At 39.2% G+C, this 15,167-nt stretch overlaps 1 protein-coding gene across 8 annotated transcripts in view; it reads left to right on the top strand.

Moving 5' to 3' along the window:
- The window catches only part of IQSEC1 (IQ motif and Sec7 domain ArfGEF 1), a 332,174-nt gene that overhangs the window by 253,428 nt on the left and 63,579 nt on the right, over positions 1–15,167 (top strand). For all 8 annotated transcript variants that reach the window (XM_081317422.1, XM_081317423.1, XM_081317421.1 and 5 more), the window contains one exon: positions 12,319–12,601. In XM_081317422.1, coding sequence (XP_081173548.1) covers positions 12,319–12,601 — 283 coding nt within the window. The remainder of the gene's footprint in view (positions 1–12,318; positions 12,602–15,167) is intronic.

Raw genomic sequence — 15,167 nt, 5'->3', positions numbered from 1 at the left:
GCTGCCTATGATGCTAAAGTTGTGATTGCTGATCAAGAAGTCTTGGTTTTAAAAGAGATCCCTCCAAAGATTTTGAGGAGAAGGAAGGATTTTACATTTCTTGTGCAAGAGCTCAAGCAACGAGATATAAGGTTCAGATGGGAGATTCCAGACGGGCTGATGGTGATGTATGAAGGCAAAAGGTACCGGTTGATTACTGTGAAGCAAGCGCGTGATTTCTACAATACTGTTTTAAAAGCAACCCCATTAACACTTCTGGAAGCTGCAAAGGGATCTGGAGAAGGAGAAGGAGAACATCAAGAGGATGAAACTGAGGAAAATGGTGCTGGAGGAGATCAAGCTACAACCTCTTTGGATGATCCTAGAGAGCAAAGGGTAACGCGTGCTGCTTTAAAAAGAGCAAAGAAAATAAAAGAACAAGATCAGCAAAAGTCTTCAGAATCTTCACAACGTACTCATAGCCAAGCAGTGGGAGGAGCACGGCCTAAAGAAGATAGTCCTATCAAAGCAGTGCTTCAAGAGCTTTGGGAGGATATGCATGGCAACTAAATTTTTGACTTGGAACGTTAATGGACTAAATTCACCACAGAAGAGAAAGAAGGTTTTTCAATATTTAAAACAATTTAAGATAGATGTTATATGTTTGCAAGAAACGCATATTAGGGCTATGGACCAAAAGTTTTTATTGAACTCAAGACTGGGTACGCATTTTGTTGCCTCTGCAATGAATAAGAAAAATGGAGTGGTTGTTTATATTAAAAGTGCCATAACAGCGGATTTAATTGAAGCAGATAAGCATGGAAGATACGTACTGATAGACTTGTTGCTAGAAGGCAAAAAGACGCTTCTAGTTGGACTGTATGCCCCTAATCAACAACAACAACAGGCTGACTTTTTTAGTTTACTTTATACAAAGCTTACCCAGTTGGATTATAAATCTTTTATTTTTATGGGGGACTGGAATGGTGTTATGGATGTACAGATGGATAAGGCTGGAGCTTTTAAGCGCATTCCAAGTCATGCTAGACTGCCTAAATCTTTTTTTGAAATGAAGGATGACTTGGAATTGCGAGATATCTGGCGCGAGAGACACCTGCAGGAAAAGGATTATACTTTTTATTCTGATAGACATAAATCTTTTTCGAGGATTGATTTTATTTTGGTGACTAATGACTTTTTTTTGAGGACTAAAAAGGTGAAGATTTGTGCAAGAACTATTTCTGATCATAGTCCAGTGTGGTTAGAGATTGATAAGGAGAAAAGAGACAGGCGCTCGTGGCGCGTAAATGAGAATTTGTTTAGAAATCAGAGAAATGTGGAAGAATGCAAACAGCGGATGAAGGATTTTTTTGAAACTAATATGAACAAAGGTACTTCTATGGACATGGTGTGGGATGCTAGCAAGGCATACATGAGAGGGGTGTTGATATATATGAACAACAAACATAGACGTGCTGTGGAAGCTAGGAGGAAAGAACTGGAGAATGAAATAAAGGAAAAAGAAAAGGCTTTGATTTTGAATTCAGAGGATGTGAAGACTAAGGAGGCTATTAAATTGTTAAGAGGACAATTTGATAAATTAATGGCTGACCAAGTGGCAACCAATCTGCGGTTTGCCAGGCATAACACTTTTTGTAACGCTAACAAACCAGGCAGATGGTTAGCTTATAGATTGAGGAAAAAACAAAGGGCTTCTAATATAGACAAGATTGAGCATAAAGGAAGGGTTGTGTTTCAACAGGACCTTATCAAGGACGCTTTTGTGGATTTTTATTCTAAATTATATGCTAAGGAGAAAATTAATGAAAAGGACATTGATATATATTTGGAAAATGCTAGCATCCCGGTTCTTACGCAAGTACAAAAAGAAGGGATTAATCAACTGATCACAGAAGAAGAAATTTTTATAGCAATTAAGGAATTGAAGGTGGATAAAGCACCAGGTACGGATGGCTTGACTGCGGCCTATTATAAAAATTTACAATTAGAAATGATAAAACCGTTAAAGGAACTGTTCCAGACAATCCAGAGGGGGGGAAAGGTGCCACCGTCTTGGAGAACAGCTTTTATCTCTTTGATTCCGAAGGAAGACCAAGATGTTACTCAAGTTAAAAATTATAGACCGATATCGCTTTTAAACACAGATTACAAGATATTTGCTAAGGTTTTGGCTAATAGACTGATGAGGGTTCTGCAACAGGTGATTCATGGGGATCAAACAGGGTTTATTAGTGGTAGGCAAATGAAAAATAATGTGAGGCATATAGTTGATGTGTTAGAGTTTTTGGAAAGGAACAACCAGATTGCTGCGGTGCTAATTTTTTTAGATGCTGAAAAAGCTTTTGATCAATTGAATTGGAAATTTTTGTTGAAAGTTTTAGATAAAATGGATTTTGGGGAAAATTTTTTACAACCGATTAGGGTATTATATCAAAAACAAACTGCCCGAATTATAGTTAATAATAGCTTGACAGAAGCATGTAATATTGAGAAGGGCACAAGGCAAGGGTGTCCGCTATCGCCCTTGTTATTTGTGTTAACATTAGAGATATTATTGGTTAAAATTCGGAATTCGGAAAAAATTAAGGGGATTCAAATTGGAGATCAGGACTACAGATTGAGAGCATTCGCAGACGATCTGGTTGTTACAGTGACCCAGCCAGAGAACTCTGTTGTGGACCTGATGGAGATAATAACACAATATGGGAAGGTTTCTGGATTTAAGGTTAATGTACAAAAAACAAAAATTTTGGCCAAAAATATGACAACATCGCAAAAGGCCCTTTTAGAAGGATTAACTGGATTTGAGATTGTTAAAAGGGTTAAATATTTGGGGGTGATTTTGTCGCCCTCTAATACAAAGCTATATAAAAATAATTATGAAAAATTATGGGGGAAAATTCAAAAAGAATTGGAGAGTTGGAAAAAATTGCAATTGTCTTTGTTGGGACGGATTGCAGCAGTAAAAATGAATGTCCTGCCTAAATTTTTATTTTTATTTCAAATGATACCGATTCTTAAGAAAGATTCCAATCTGGAGGAATGGCAGCGAGGTATCAATAAATTTGTGTGGGCAGGGAAAAAACCACGAGTTAAACTTAAGATTATGCAGGATACTCGTGAGAGAGGTGGCCTTAAATTGCCTAATTTTAAATTATATTATGAAGCTGCTGCATTAGTAGGAATAAGTGACTGGATTAATTTGACGCAAGGGAGGTTATTAAATCTTGAGGGCCACGATTTGTTGTTTGGCTGGCATGCATATTTGTTGTATGATAAGAAGGTAGACAACGTGTTTAGGGTGCATATTTTAAGACAGGCATTGCTGAGAGTTTGGAAGAAGTACAGACATAAGTTAAGTTGCAAGATACCATTGTGGGCAATTCCAAAACACGCAATAGAAAATATACATGCTGGCTTCAAACATGATTTGACTACGTACAAGGAGATTCTCAGTTTGGAAAGAAATGTTTGGTGTTTGAAATCATATAGCCTCTTGCGAGAAGAGAAGGTTGTTCAAAATTGGTTTCAATATACTCAGTTACGGGCCAGGTGGAAAGAAGACCAGAAAAATGGATTTACAATGACTGATGAAAATTTGATAAAGCAAATCAGGAATCAGGGACCAGCACATATCAAACAGATATATCTTGCATTGATAGAGATTGACTCAGAAACAGAGCTTGTTAAGGATTGTATGATAAAATGGGCCCAAAATATCCAGGAAGTCATCACAATGGACACGTGGGAAAAGATTTGGGTGAGGAACGTAAAATTTACACAAGCTCAAAATTTAAGAGAGAATTTTTACAAAATGTTTTATAGATGGCATTTAGATCCTAAAAATCTTGCAAGTATGTATCCGAATTATCAGCCTAAATGTTGGAGGTGCGGTGATGAAGACGCAACATATTTTCACATATGGTGGACTTGTAAAAAGGTTAAGGCTTTTTGGATAAAAGTCTGGTGGAATATGCAGAAGATTTTTAAACAGAGGTTAAAGTTTTGTCCGCAATTTTTTTTGTTGGGAATAATTACAGATGCTACAGTTGTGGACACCAAGTTGATGTTGAATTTAATTATGGCGGCAAGACTTTTGATAGGCCAATACTGGAAGAAAGAGGAACTGCCGACCATAGAGGAGTGGACTTTAAAGGTTTCCGACCTGGCAGAGATGGCGAAGATTTCGGCCTATTTGAAAGATCATTCGCAAGAACGCTATATTATGGAATGGAGAAAATGGATTGATTTTATCCAGAACAAGTATAGGGTTAAGAAGTTTTATGTAGCATTTGAATAAGTCTTCTTTCGTTTTTTTTTTCTTTTATTATCTTAGTTTTTTTTATACATATTCAATATTATTATTATTTGTTTTATCTTATATAAGCTAGAGAGTGATGGATTTTAGAGTTTATAATTGTTAGTATATGATTGTTTATGATTGCTTTTTATATATATACCTTGTATTTAGCTCTGGGAAGTCGGGGGGGGAGGGGGGGAGGGGGGGAGGTAGGGAGGGGGGAGGAGGGAGGGGGAAGGGGGGATTCTTAAAGGAAAACTGTATTTTAAAACTCTTCAATAAAATAAAAAAAAAGAAACAAGCCCAATAGATATTTATGACATCTTGTGTTGGTTAAAATCATCGATGAAGGGAAGATTCAGACAGCCGGCTTCCTTTGAGAAAGCTACAGGCCAGCCGGTGTGAAATTAGTTTTCCCTCTTGTGGTGCACCGGTGCAACAAATGAACTAGTGATGGTTGGCTGCCAGAACTTCTGTGTATACAACATTGTAGCCTCCCTGGCCTTATATGCCATATGCATATATTGTTGTTGTTGTAGTAGTTGTTGTTGTTGTTCTTGATAATCATCATCATTATCATCATTGCATAGTCAGCCAGAAGTTCAGACTGGGTTTGGCATTTTTCTCTACCTATTGAGTCCTTATCAAGGACCTGGGAAAGGCAGATCTGGATGCTTGATGGTGTTACAGATATCGTCGCTGGATGGAAGCAGTTCCTAGTAAGGCCGCCTTTTGCAATTGACTGATGGCAAATTTGTCAATGCCAATGGTGTTCAAGTGGTTCTCCAGTTGTTTTGGGATTGCACCCAAGGCACCTATTGCTATTGCTACTACCCTTGCCTGTCTTTGCCGTAGTTGTTCTATTTCTATTTGTAGTACTTTGCATTTTGTTATCTTTTCCAGTTCTTTCTCTTCTATTCTGCTGTCTCCAGGCAGTGCCACATCCGTTATCCAGACTTTTTTGTCTTTCTTATCAACAATTGTTAAGTCTGGGGTGTTATGTGGCAGATGCCTGTCTGTTTGAATTCTAAAATCCCAGAGCAGTATAACTTTTTCATTTTCTATGACTTGCTCTATGTTATGGTCCCACCAGTTCTTGCTTGCAGGCAAATGATATTTCTTGCAGATCTTCCAATGCACAGTTGTTGCTACTTTGTCATGCTGCTGCTTGTAGTCAGTCTGTTGTTGTTGTTGTTAGTAGTAGTAGTAGTACCATGTTTCCCTGAAAATAAATCCCACCCCGAAAAAAAGACCTACCCTGATTTATGGGGGCAGGCCTAATATGAGGACCCAGATTGTTGGGGGCAATAAGCTGACTTTGTAATAATGCCGCTTGGGGGGGGGGCGAAAGCCCTAATAAGCAGGCATATACATAGAATGAAGGCTATTGCTAAGCACATTGGTTTGTGCTTAAATTGTAAGCCGCCCTGAGTCTTCGGAGAAGGGCGGGATATAAATGGGATTAAAATAAATAAATAAATAAATAAAATATAAGCCCTACTCCAGAAAAAAGCCCTAATTAGGACACCGCCCACTCCGTCCCACCTGGCTGCCACAATGGGGCAGGAGGCCGTGCAGCACATCACACCCCTGCCGCCACAATGAGTGAGGCAGGTGAGGGAGGGGGTGGAGCTTCTCCACGCGCCGCATACCTACTTCCTTTAGTCCCCCCCCAACCAGGCCATTCCTTGCTCCCTTTCACTCCCTTCCTGAGCCAGACTGCCATGCTGCTGTATGGAGGATGGGCGGGGTAGGCCTGGTCACCCTCCACCATTTCGGAGCCAGGGGGGGAGTGAGGGCGAAAGATTCTGCTGCCACTGTGCGCTGCTGGAGGGGCTTTCTTCATGCTCCACCCCACAGATCACCTGCCCAGTGGAAGCCACCTGCTGCCTTCTCCTCCTTCTCTGCCAATTTTTCCGTAGCTTGTGCCGTGACTGGGCGGCAAAAACCTCCCCCACTGTCTCCCTCCACCAGCCTTCCCTTACCGCCATTGGAGAGAACAGAGAATGGGAAGTGAAGTGTCTCTGCGCAGTGGTGCAGAGCAGAGAAGAGCACTTGCTTGCTGCCCTGCATCGCCGTGCATCCCCCTGCATCTACCTTCTCCATTCTCGAAATGGCAGCCCCGTTTCCTGCCACTTCTCCCGGCACTGCTATAGAGCTTGGCGCAACATCACCCAGCTCCTCCCTCTTCCCAAAAGCAAAAAAATTCAACACTAACCTGCTTTCTAGCTCTTGCGCATTTCTCTCTTGCTGTAGGAAAATGGAGTTCATTTTTTTATTCTCATAAACTCTGTTTCAGCGGCGATGGACGGCACATGCCACAGGAGAGTTGGTGGAGGAGGAGGAGGCAGCAGGCGGTTGCCACAGGGCAGTTGATCTGTAGAGTGGAGAATGAAGAAAGCCCCTCCAGTGGCACACAGCAGCAGTGGAGTCTTTCGCTGTCACTCCCCCCTAGCTCTGAAACGGCGGAGGGCGACCAGGCCTATCTTGCCCATCCTCTGTATAGTAGCATGGCAGTCTGGCTCAGGAGGGGAGTGAAATGGAGCAAGGAATGGCCTGGCTGGGGGGGGAGACTAAAGGAAGTGGGTGTGGGGCACTTGGGGCAGCTCCCCCCACTCCCCCACCTGCCTCACCAAATGATGTGCTGTGTAGCCTCCTGCTCCAAGCGGCCATGCGGGCTCCTGCTAGATGGGGACTGCCGTAAGGTGAGGCAGGTGTCCCGCAAAATATAAGATACCATCCAAAAATAAACCCTCTTTTGGAGGCAAAAATAATATAAGACCGGGGAAACACGTTAGGATATGAAATCAAATAAGAGTTAAATTGCTGTTATCTTAGAATTTTAGAAGTTTACTTATGATACTTAATCCTAAAACTCATTGTACTAGCATGGAAGGGCTGAGCACAGAGCACATAACCACACTGAAAAGACTTAAGATCACTGTGAAGTATAGCCAGATATCTTTGGCAAATGGATCAGCACAAATGTCCATTGAGTGTATGACTGCCTTTAGTATAAAAGTCAGTATTCTTTTGATATGCAAAAATAAAATTAAGATTTTATTCAATTGTGTATGATTTTCAGGAATTAGGAAATAATCCATGGTGGCAATGCAGTTTGAGAAGCTTTGTGGTAAAATTCAGAAACTAGTTATTAGCATAGTCTCTGAAAATAATTTCATTGAGCTTACTGAGCTTCCAGTTTGCTCACTCCTCAAATTATATCTCATTGATACATATTTAAACTTCTATCTCTGGCTATGTGAAAAATGCTTGAGCAGAGTACATGATTCAACTGGCTAAAGAACAGTTTATGTGAAATATATAATTGGAAATGATGGACACACTCTTTCAAATAATAAAAGAAAGGCTCTCACAGCTGAGTGGGAGACTACCTGAGCTGTGGGCTAGCTTGGAAAGTGGGGGGGGGGAAGTCTTAGAAGTATTTCCAAAAGGATTTAAGTATTCTTGCTAATAAAGCTACAAGGGAATATTCCTGAAGTCACCAGGAATTGAGTTCAAGCTCAGAGAATTCACTTTGGCAGGCACAGTTGGCAAAAATATTGTAATTCACTGAGGAATATTCTTGATCCTTGTTCAATTTTTCTTTCAAAATATTTTTTACCTTGCATGAGTAAAATTTAAATGATTGAGAATGTTTTTAATTAGTAGTGTCACATTAAGAATAGTATAACCCATTTTAGTAAGCAAGACATGTTGGCACATAAAGAATTTAGAAGATTTTGTTTGTTTGCAGAGTGCTCGGAGTCTTGGATTCTGTTTCTGGCAACTGAGATTAAACCACAGCCATGCCTCAAATGGTCTCATTCTTAAGGAATAGGATGTGAATACTGACATTTTACAAAATGTGCTGCATTTTTGCCATCTGAATGTACTCAGTAGTTATACACGACCTTTCAGTATCTTCCAAAAGTTGATGCATCTCTCAAGTAAAACACATTTCATAACCTTGCACTCATCCTCCATGTGGATTGAATAAGTCATAAAATTTCACCTTGTCCATGATTACATGTGTAAGGTGTAAGGCTAACAACATTGTTGCTGTGTTAATTAAAGTTTTCAGAGCTAATGTGATTTCACTTCTGCTCTCTTGATCGAAGCTCTGCCTTTTTTAAAAATACAAAAAGTAAGGCATTAGATATTTAAGAGAACCGTTCCCAGTCCCTGTCAGTTTATGCCCAGTGTCCTAATGCAATTTGAATTCAGATCATCATTAACATTCCTTATCTAGGTTACCACTGCATATGCTTAAATGCAACTACTAGAACAATAACTTATATTCTTTGGCACTACAAGTAGTCCTCAGCTTATAACCATTCACTTACTGATTATTCAAAGCTACAATGGCATTGAAAAAAGCGACTTACAATCAGTCCTCACATTTAAGACCGTCATAGCATCCCTAACGGTCACCTGATCAAAATTTGGGTTCTTGGCAACCAGCATGTATTTATGACGGTTGCCCCATCCTGGAGTCATGTCATTGGCATGTGTGACCTGCCCTGCCAGCTTCCAACAAACAAAGTGAATAGAGGAAGCCAGATTCCCATAACGACTATGTGATTCTGTTAACAACCATGCCAAAAAATGTCATAAAATTGAATGTACTTCACTTAACAACTCACCTTGCTTAGCAGCGGAAATTCTGTTCTCAATTGTGGTCCCAAGTTGAGGACTACCTGTACCTGCTGTATTATAACAAGCCGTCTACATCACTACCAAAGTATCTTGCTAATTCTCTCAATTTTTCATAGACACCCAAATCCATTTTCCTTTTATATTTACATTCATTTTTGTACTCTGTGTATTTAGGTTTAAAGGCATTCAAAATAGATCTTATGTTACTTTAAATGGTTGTTGTAAATTTTTGTTTTTATCATAGCATTTAAGGATATGTTTAGAGAACAATGTGGTATTATCAAATATAAACCATGTTAAAATACCAGTGATACATTAAAAAGCTGCTTGCACTTTTTAAAAATACTGTTCAGTATTTCATAAATATTTATAGTTGAGGGAACTCAAAAGCTATGGAGTAATTGGAGAGAAAATAGAACAGTGTCACACATTATAAGTTACAATATGTTCCATTTTGGGTTAGTGTGTGGAGTGAACTCAGCCTTTGACTTATTAAACTTTTGCTGAAGAAACCATGAAGAAACTTACTCAGTCAAATCTAGATTCCCATGAAAAGTCTAATAAGCACTTTAAACATGAATCCCAACTTACTTAGTTGGATATTTTTAATCCATATTAATTCTGTTATTGACTTGAAGGAAGGGAAGCTGTTTTTAAATGTGAATAATAAAGTATATCTTATATAAAATAGATAATTTAGCTATTATAGTCTACATTTATGGTGATTATATTCATTCTGAAACCCCATGCTAGAATAGCAAGTGAGGTTTGCTTTTAAACAGCTATTGTTTAAATATTAATGATTTTGTGTAATCAGAACAGAGAAATATATCTCAGACAATTTAATGTTTCATACCAGTTTTCCTTTTGATAATGTGTATACGCTTGCAGCTATGTCAGTGATGGAGGTAAGTGTGCATGTGTGTGTATCCTTTTAAGGAAGACAGGATGTTGGCAGTTTTGGTGATTGAATTCTTGTGGTTTTTCTGGATGATAATAATTATAAAAGCCCCTTTTAAATCTGGCTTTGGGTTACTTCTGGATGGAAACCAACACTACTTTTCACTGGGAAATGGACAAAGAGATTGTTTTTTTATTTTTGATTGATTATGTGCCATTAAGTTGTTGTCACAGAGTTAATGATCACATCAATATATTTTCTCCATGATGATCTGTCCTAACCTGGTATTTTGGGTTTTCCAAAGATACAAGCATTGCAAATATAACTGAGTCAACCCACCTTGCTGTTGATCATCCTCTTCTCTTTCCTTCCATTTTTCCCAGGAGTAGAGGCTTTTTCCAGAGAATTAGGCCTTTTCATAATGTGTGCAAAGAAAGAGATTACATATTCTATTGCAGGGGTGTCAAACTGCCGGCCCGCGGGCCAGTTGCATTATACGGATGCCGCGACCACCCCAGCTCCGCCAATGCAAAAAAAGTTGTGATACGTCACAACACATCACGTGACACAGCGAGTTTGACACCCATGTTCTATTGATTATAATGTCTTTCAAGGCTGCTTGTTTACCAAATTGCTATCTCTTGTATAAGCATCAAGGGGTCCACATTAACCCACTTCATATACTACTGGTCTTTGGTCAGTGACTTATGGGATTCAGATCTGGCAAGAGAGGCATATGACTGGTTCCATCTGCTAAAGAATGTCAACATTTGGGGCCCAGGAAGAAAGCCTGTTCCTGCTGTGGCACCCATCCTTTGAAACCTCATTCCCCTTGAACTTAGATTGGGTCCTGCCTTTCTGGGCCCTTTAAGAAGAGCCTGATGACATGACTACATCACCAGGCTTGTGGAGTCCAAGGATAGTCATGAGAATTTTCAGTGGTTATAGTGCATGAGATGTATTGTTTGCTGATTGTGATTGTGTTTTTAGTTTTTAATTGGGGTTTTAATGTAGTTTTATGCTTGTTTTGTATGTTTTTATACATTATTTTATATTTTTATTCTTTTTTTCTGTCATTGTGAGCTACCCAGAATCACATAGGTGAGAGGGAGAGCTATATAAATTGAATAAATAGATAAATTCTGTGGATTAATTATCATTCTTACTCTTAACATTTGCATAAAACCAATAAACAAAATCCTCTTTAAAAAAATTAAGGATTTTTTTTCTATATTAGGTGCATGATCTTTATGATTTATGTTGGCATTCATCTAACACAGGCATGTCAAACTCACGACGTCACGTGACATTGCATGACGTATTGGGACTTTTTCCCCATTGCCGGCAATAGGGTAGGCGCAGTTTTAGTGTGATGTATCCGGCCCGTGGGCCAGCAGTTTGACATGCCTGATCTAACAGTAACTTTTATAATCTTGCTGGCTACTGTGTTCCTTCATTCATCTCCACAGAGATTTGGCAGGAACTTGTTTTTCTTGTGGGTTTGGCATGTTTATGAACTGTTTATATTTTGGCAAGAAAGAAGCAACTTGAATACTTATTTTTACTTTATAAAGTTGTAACGGTAAGATTGAAAATAAAAGTGGAATGGAGAATTAATTAAAATTAAAATGAGATAATTAGTTTGAAACCTGTGCAACATTCACGTTTCAATAATATATAATTCATTATATTATCGCATGAGTTGGAGTATTTTGCTTCTCCTGCAACATTTATTCAAACCTCAACACTGATTTTTAAAATCATGCTTGATCTTTCATAAGAAATCCCAAATCTTATAACATATTGGTATCCACAAATAATTTATTGCATAATAGATGTTCTGGTGTCAGATCTGCAAAACTTGATGGACCTTTTATTGTGTTTTATGGGGAAAGCTGAATTTCTTCTAGGATTGCAATGGGCACGACTTTGCTCTCTTATATTACTGGATACTGGTTCCCATAGTTTCACTAAGCTAATTCCAGAAATGATTGGTTAGTTTACTGCTTTTATTGCTAATATACATACTTAATATACATACATCACATAGATATTTTTAGAGATTCCTATTAAAAATTACATGAAGCAAAGTTTAGAGTTGCCAAGGAAATGACAGTAATGTTTGAAATTTCTAAATCTGCGTTTTGTGTGTGTTGCATTGTATTACATTACAAACAAACCAAATATTTGAGGAAAAAGTGCCAGAATTTTGCAGACATGATCATTTCTAGCTTCATAAAATGTGTATCTGAAAGTGAATATTTTAGACATGATTAATAGTTCATACTTAATTAATAGTTTAATTGTGAGACACCCAGAGTCATTTGCTAAGATGGGCGTCTATAGAAATCAATCAGTCAAACTAATAAGCCAGCATTTATTATATATGGAGCTGCAGCAGTAAAAATCTATACTATACATCTTAACCATGTTGCATTTTACTCTCCTTTTTTTCCAGTGTTGAGGGTGAAGGTCCTGGAAATGAAACTGGCACATCCCTGGATAGTTCATCTGCTTATCATCAAGGAACTATAACTCACAGTTCAGCTCTAAGTCCAGATCATTATGACCATTCTCCATATGGTCTATATTCTGTCTCCCCTGGACAGCAAAGGCCCCGGAGGCCGAAGCTTCAGCACTCAACATCAATATTAAGAAAACAAGCAGAAGAAGAAGCTATTAAAAGGTCACGGTCCCTTTCAGAAAGCTATGAACTCTCATCTGACTTGCAGGATAAACAGGTATTTGAGCTGCACTGCTGTATTAATCAAACTAAAAAAAAAGAAATGTGCCAATTGTCAGGTTTCTTGAGATTTTTTTTTCATGAGTCTCTAGAATTTAGCATTTTTGTGTAAAGATAGTCCTTGATTTGCAACCACAATTATGACCCAAATATCTGTGGCTAAGCAAGGTGATTGTTAAGTGAGTCGTGCTTTTTGTCCCAGTTTCTAAGCAAATCACTGCAGTTGTTAAATGAATCACATGTTTGTTAAGCAAATCTGGCTTTTCCTGTTCACTTTGCTTATTGGAAGCCAGCTGGGAAGGTTGAAAATGGCAGTCATGTGACCCCAAGATGTTGTAGCCATCATTCTAATAACATGACTATAGGGAAGCTGTGATGGTTATAAGTCCAAAGACCAGTCATGAGTCATTTTTTTCAGTGCTGTTGTAACTTCAAACAACATCAAGGTATTTTAATAGTTTTGACTTGGAACCTCCCAGTTTATAGCTGGCAGAGTAGCGCTAAGAATGCATCTTTATTCCTGACCATTGGACAGGAATGGTATTTTGCCCTCCCTGTGCTGGAAGCACCTGCCCTCCTGGCCAGTTTCCCTGGATTTTGCTGAAAGATGCCACATTGTTGCTCTTCCCCTCCTCTTCTCTGTTTTCTGAACTTCCTCTCATAACACAGTTAATGACTGTGGTGCATAAGGAAGACCTGAGTGACTCCAGCTACTTCACCTGTCCAGCTGTTCCCTAGCTCCTTGGCAAACATGGTTGCAGAGTAGCTTCCAGGAGGGAAATACTGCTAGTAACAAGGAGTTGTTGCACTGCTGAAAAGGGGAGGAGAAAAAGCCAAGATCTCCTTGCTTCCCACTGCTTTTAACGTCCTTTCAGCAGTATTGCTCATCTCAGGTGGAAAACAGAGGAAAAGCAATAATGACAATAGTTACTTAGAGCTTTGCATGCTACAGCTGTTAAGTTGTAAGACAATGTTTGCTTTGGGAAAGGAAGGCAGAGGAAAAAACAAAAGTAGTGTCCTATACTTCAGCAACTTGGCCAGGAAGGGAGCTCCTAACAATAGGAGGATGAGCCGCCATCATCCCTGGTCAAGCAGCAGGAACAAGTATGGGCTTCTGATATGGGCTCTGCCACAGCACTCTGCCATTTCGAGATACAGGGAAGAATCAGATACCGTCTCTTCAGCTTCCAGAATATTCCTCACCCTTGATCCAAGGAACTAGCCACATATATATAGCACTGGTATATAGCGTTCCTGGTACTATTGCACCGTGGAAAGTGCAAATTACTCCAAAAGTCTCTTTATACTTCAAGGTCACTATTTTCCATCTGCAACAGCCTTATGAGGGAGATGCACCATAGGCTGAACTGATTGGGAACCTCAAAAGTTCCTGCTTTCCAAGTAATTATAAGTGGAGAATACCAAATGGCAATTGGTTTTCTTTTCTTTTTTTTTCTGTGACAGAATGCATTTGATCATTTTTTAGCCTGCATCTTATTAAAAATAATCAGAAAATAAGCTACAGTTGCAGGAATTATAACCTCAAGAAAGGGTGACACATACCAAATTGAAAACAAAACATTTGTTTCATCAGACAACTGCCAATATCTGTTTCTTGACAGAATTGGAAAGGATTTTCAGCCGTAGTTGCTTCTTCTTCAGGGGATTACATTCAGGTTTCAGATGATAGGATTCAGATCATAGGATTTATGTTGTCATTCATGAAATAATGGTGATCTGGTTATTTAAAAAGCAATGCCATATACCATATTTTTCGGACCATAAGACGCACCTGACCATAAGACGCACCCAGTTTTTAGAGCAGGAAAACAAGAAAAAAAATATTCTGAACCAAATAGTACTGGTATACTAGGAAGGAAGGAGGGGAGAGAGAGAGAGAAGGAAGGAAGGAGGGAGGGAGGAAGGAAGGAAGAAAGAGAGAGATAAGAAAGAAAGAAAGAAAGAAAGAAAGAAAGAAAGAAAGAAAGAAAGAAAGAAAGAAAGAAAGAAGAAAGAAAGAAAAGAGAAAGAAGGAAGGAAGAAAGAAAGAGAAGGAAGAAAGAAAGGGAGGATGGAGGGAGTAAGGAAGAGAGAGAGAGAAAGAAAGAAGGAAGGAAGGGAGAAGGAAGCAAGAAAGAGAGAAGGAAGGAAGGAAGAAAGGAGGGAGGGAGGAAGAAAGAGAGAAAGAAAGAAAGGTACCGGTAGTTTCTTTTCCCTGAATAGGTTTTCTAAGATGCTGAAGCAATTTCAAACAATTAGTATTATCTTGCAAATGGGAAATCACTTCCAATAAACTTCGCAGAGAAACCTGCAGGGACATCTCCTCATGGCTTTGCTGGGGCAAGTCGCCTATGAGGTTTAGTTTAGCAAAAACTATTTCTTTAGCAGCGAGGTAAAAGAAAGAAAATGTGCGCGCACAGGGAGGGGGAGGCAGTCAGAAGGCATGGCAGGCACGTCCGTATTTCCTCCCCTGCCGACCAATCACAGGGGCGGGGCGGAGAATTCCACATCTTCATTCAATCACGTCTCTCCAATGGAGCTGATGGACTGCGTTGACTGAACGG

Source organism: Vipera berus (genome assembly GCF_964194415.1).
Source record: "Vipera berus genome assembly, chromosome: 2".
NCBI classification, from domain to species: domain Eukaryota; kingdom Metazoa; phylum Chordata; class Lepidosauria; order Squamata; family Viperidae; genus Vipera; species Vipera berus.
Note: the sequence above shows the minus strand (reverse complement) of the source record. Positions and strands in the feature narration are given on the sequence as shown.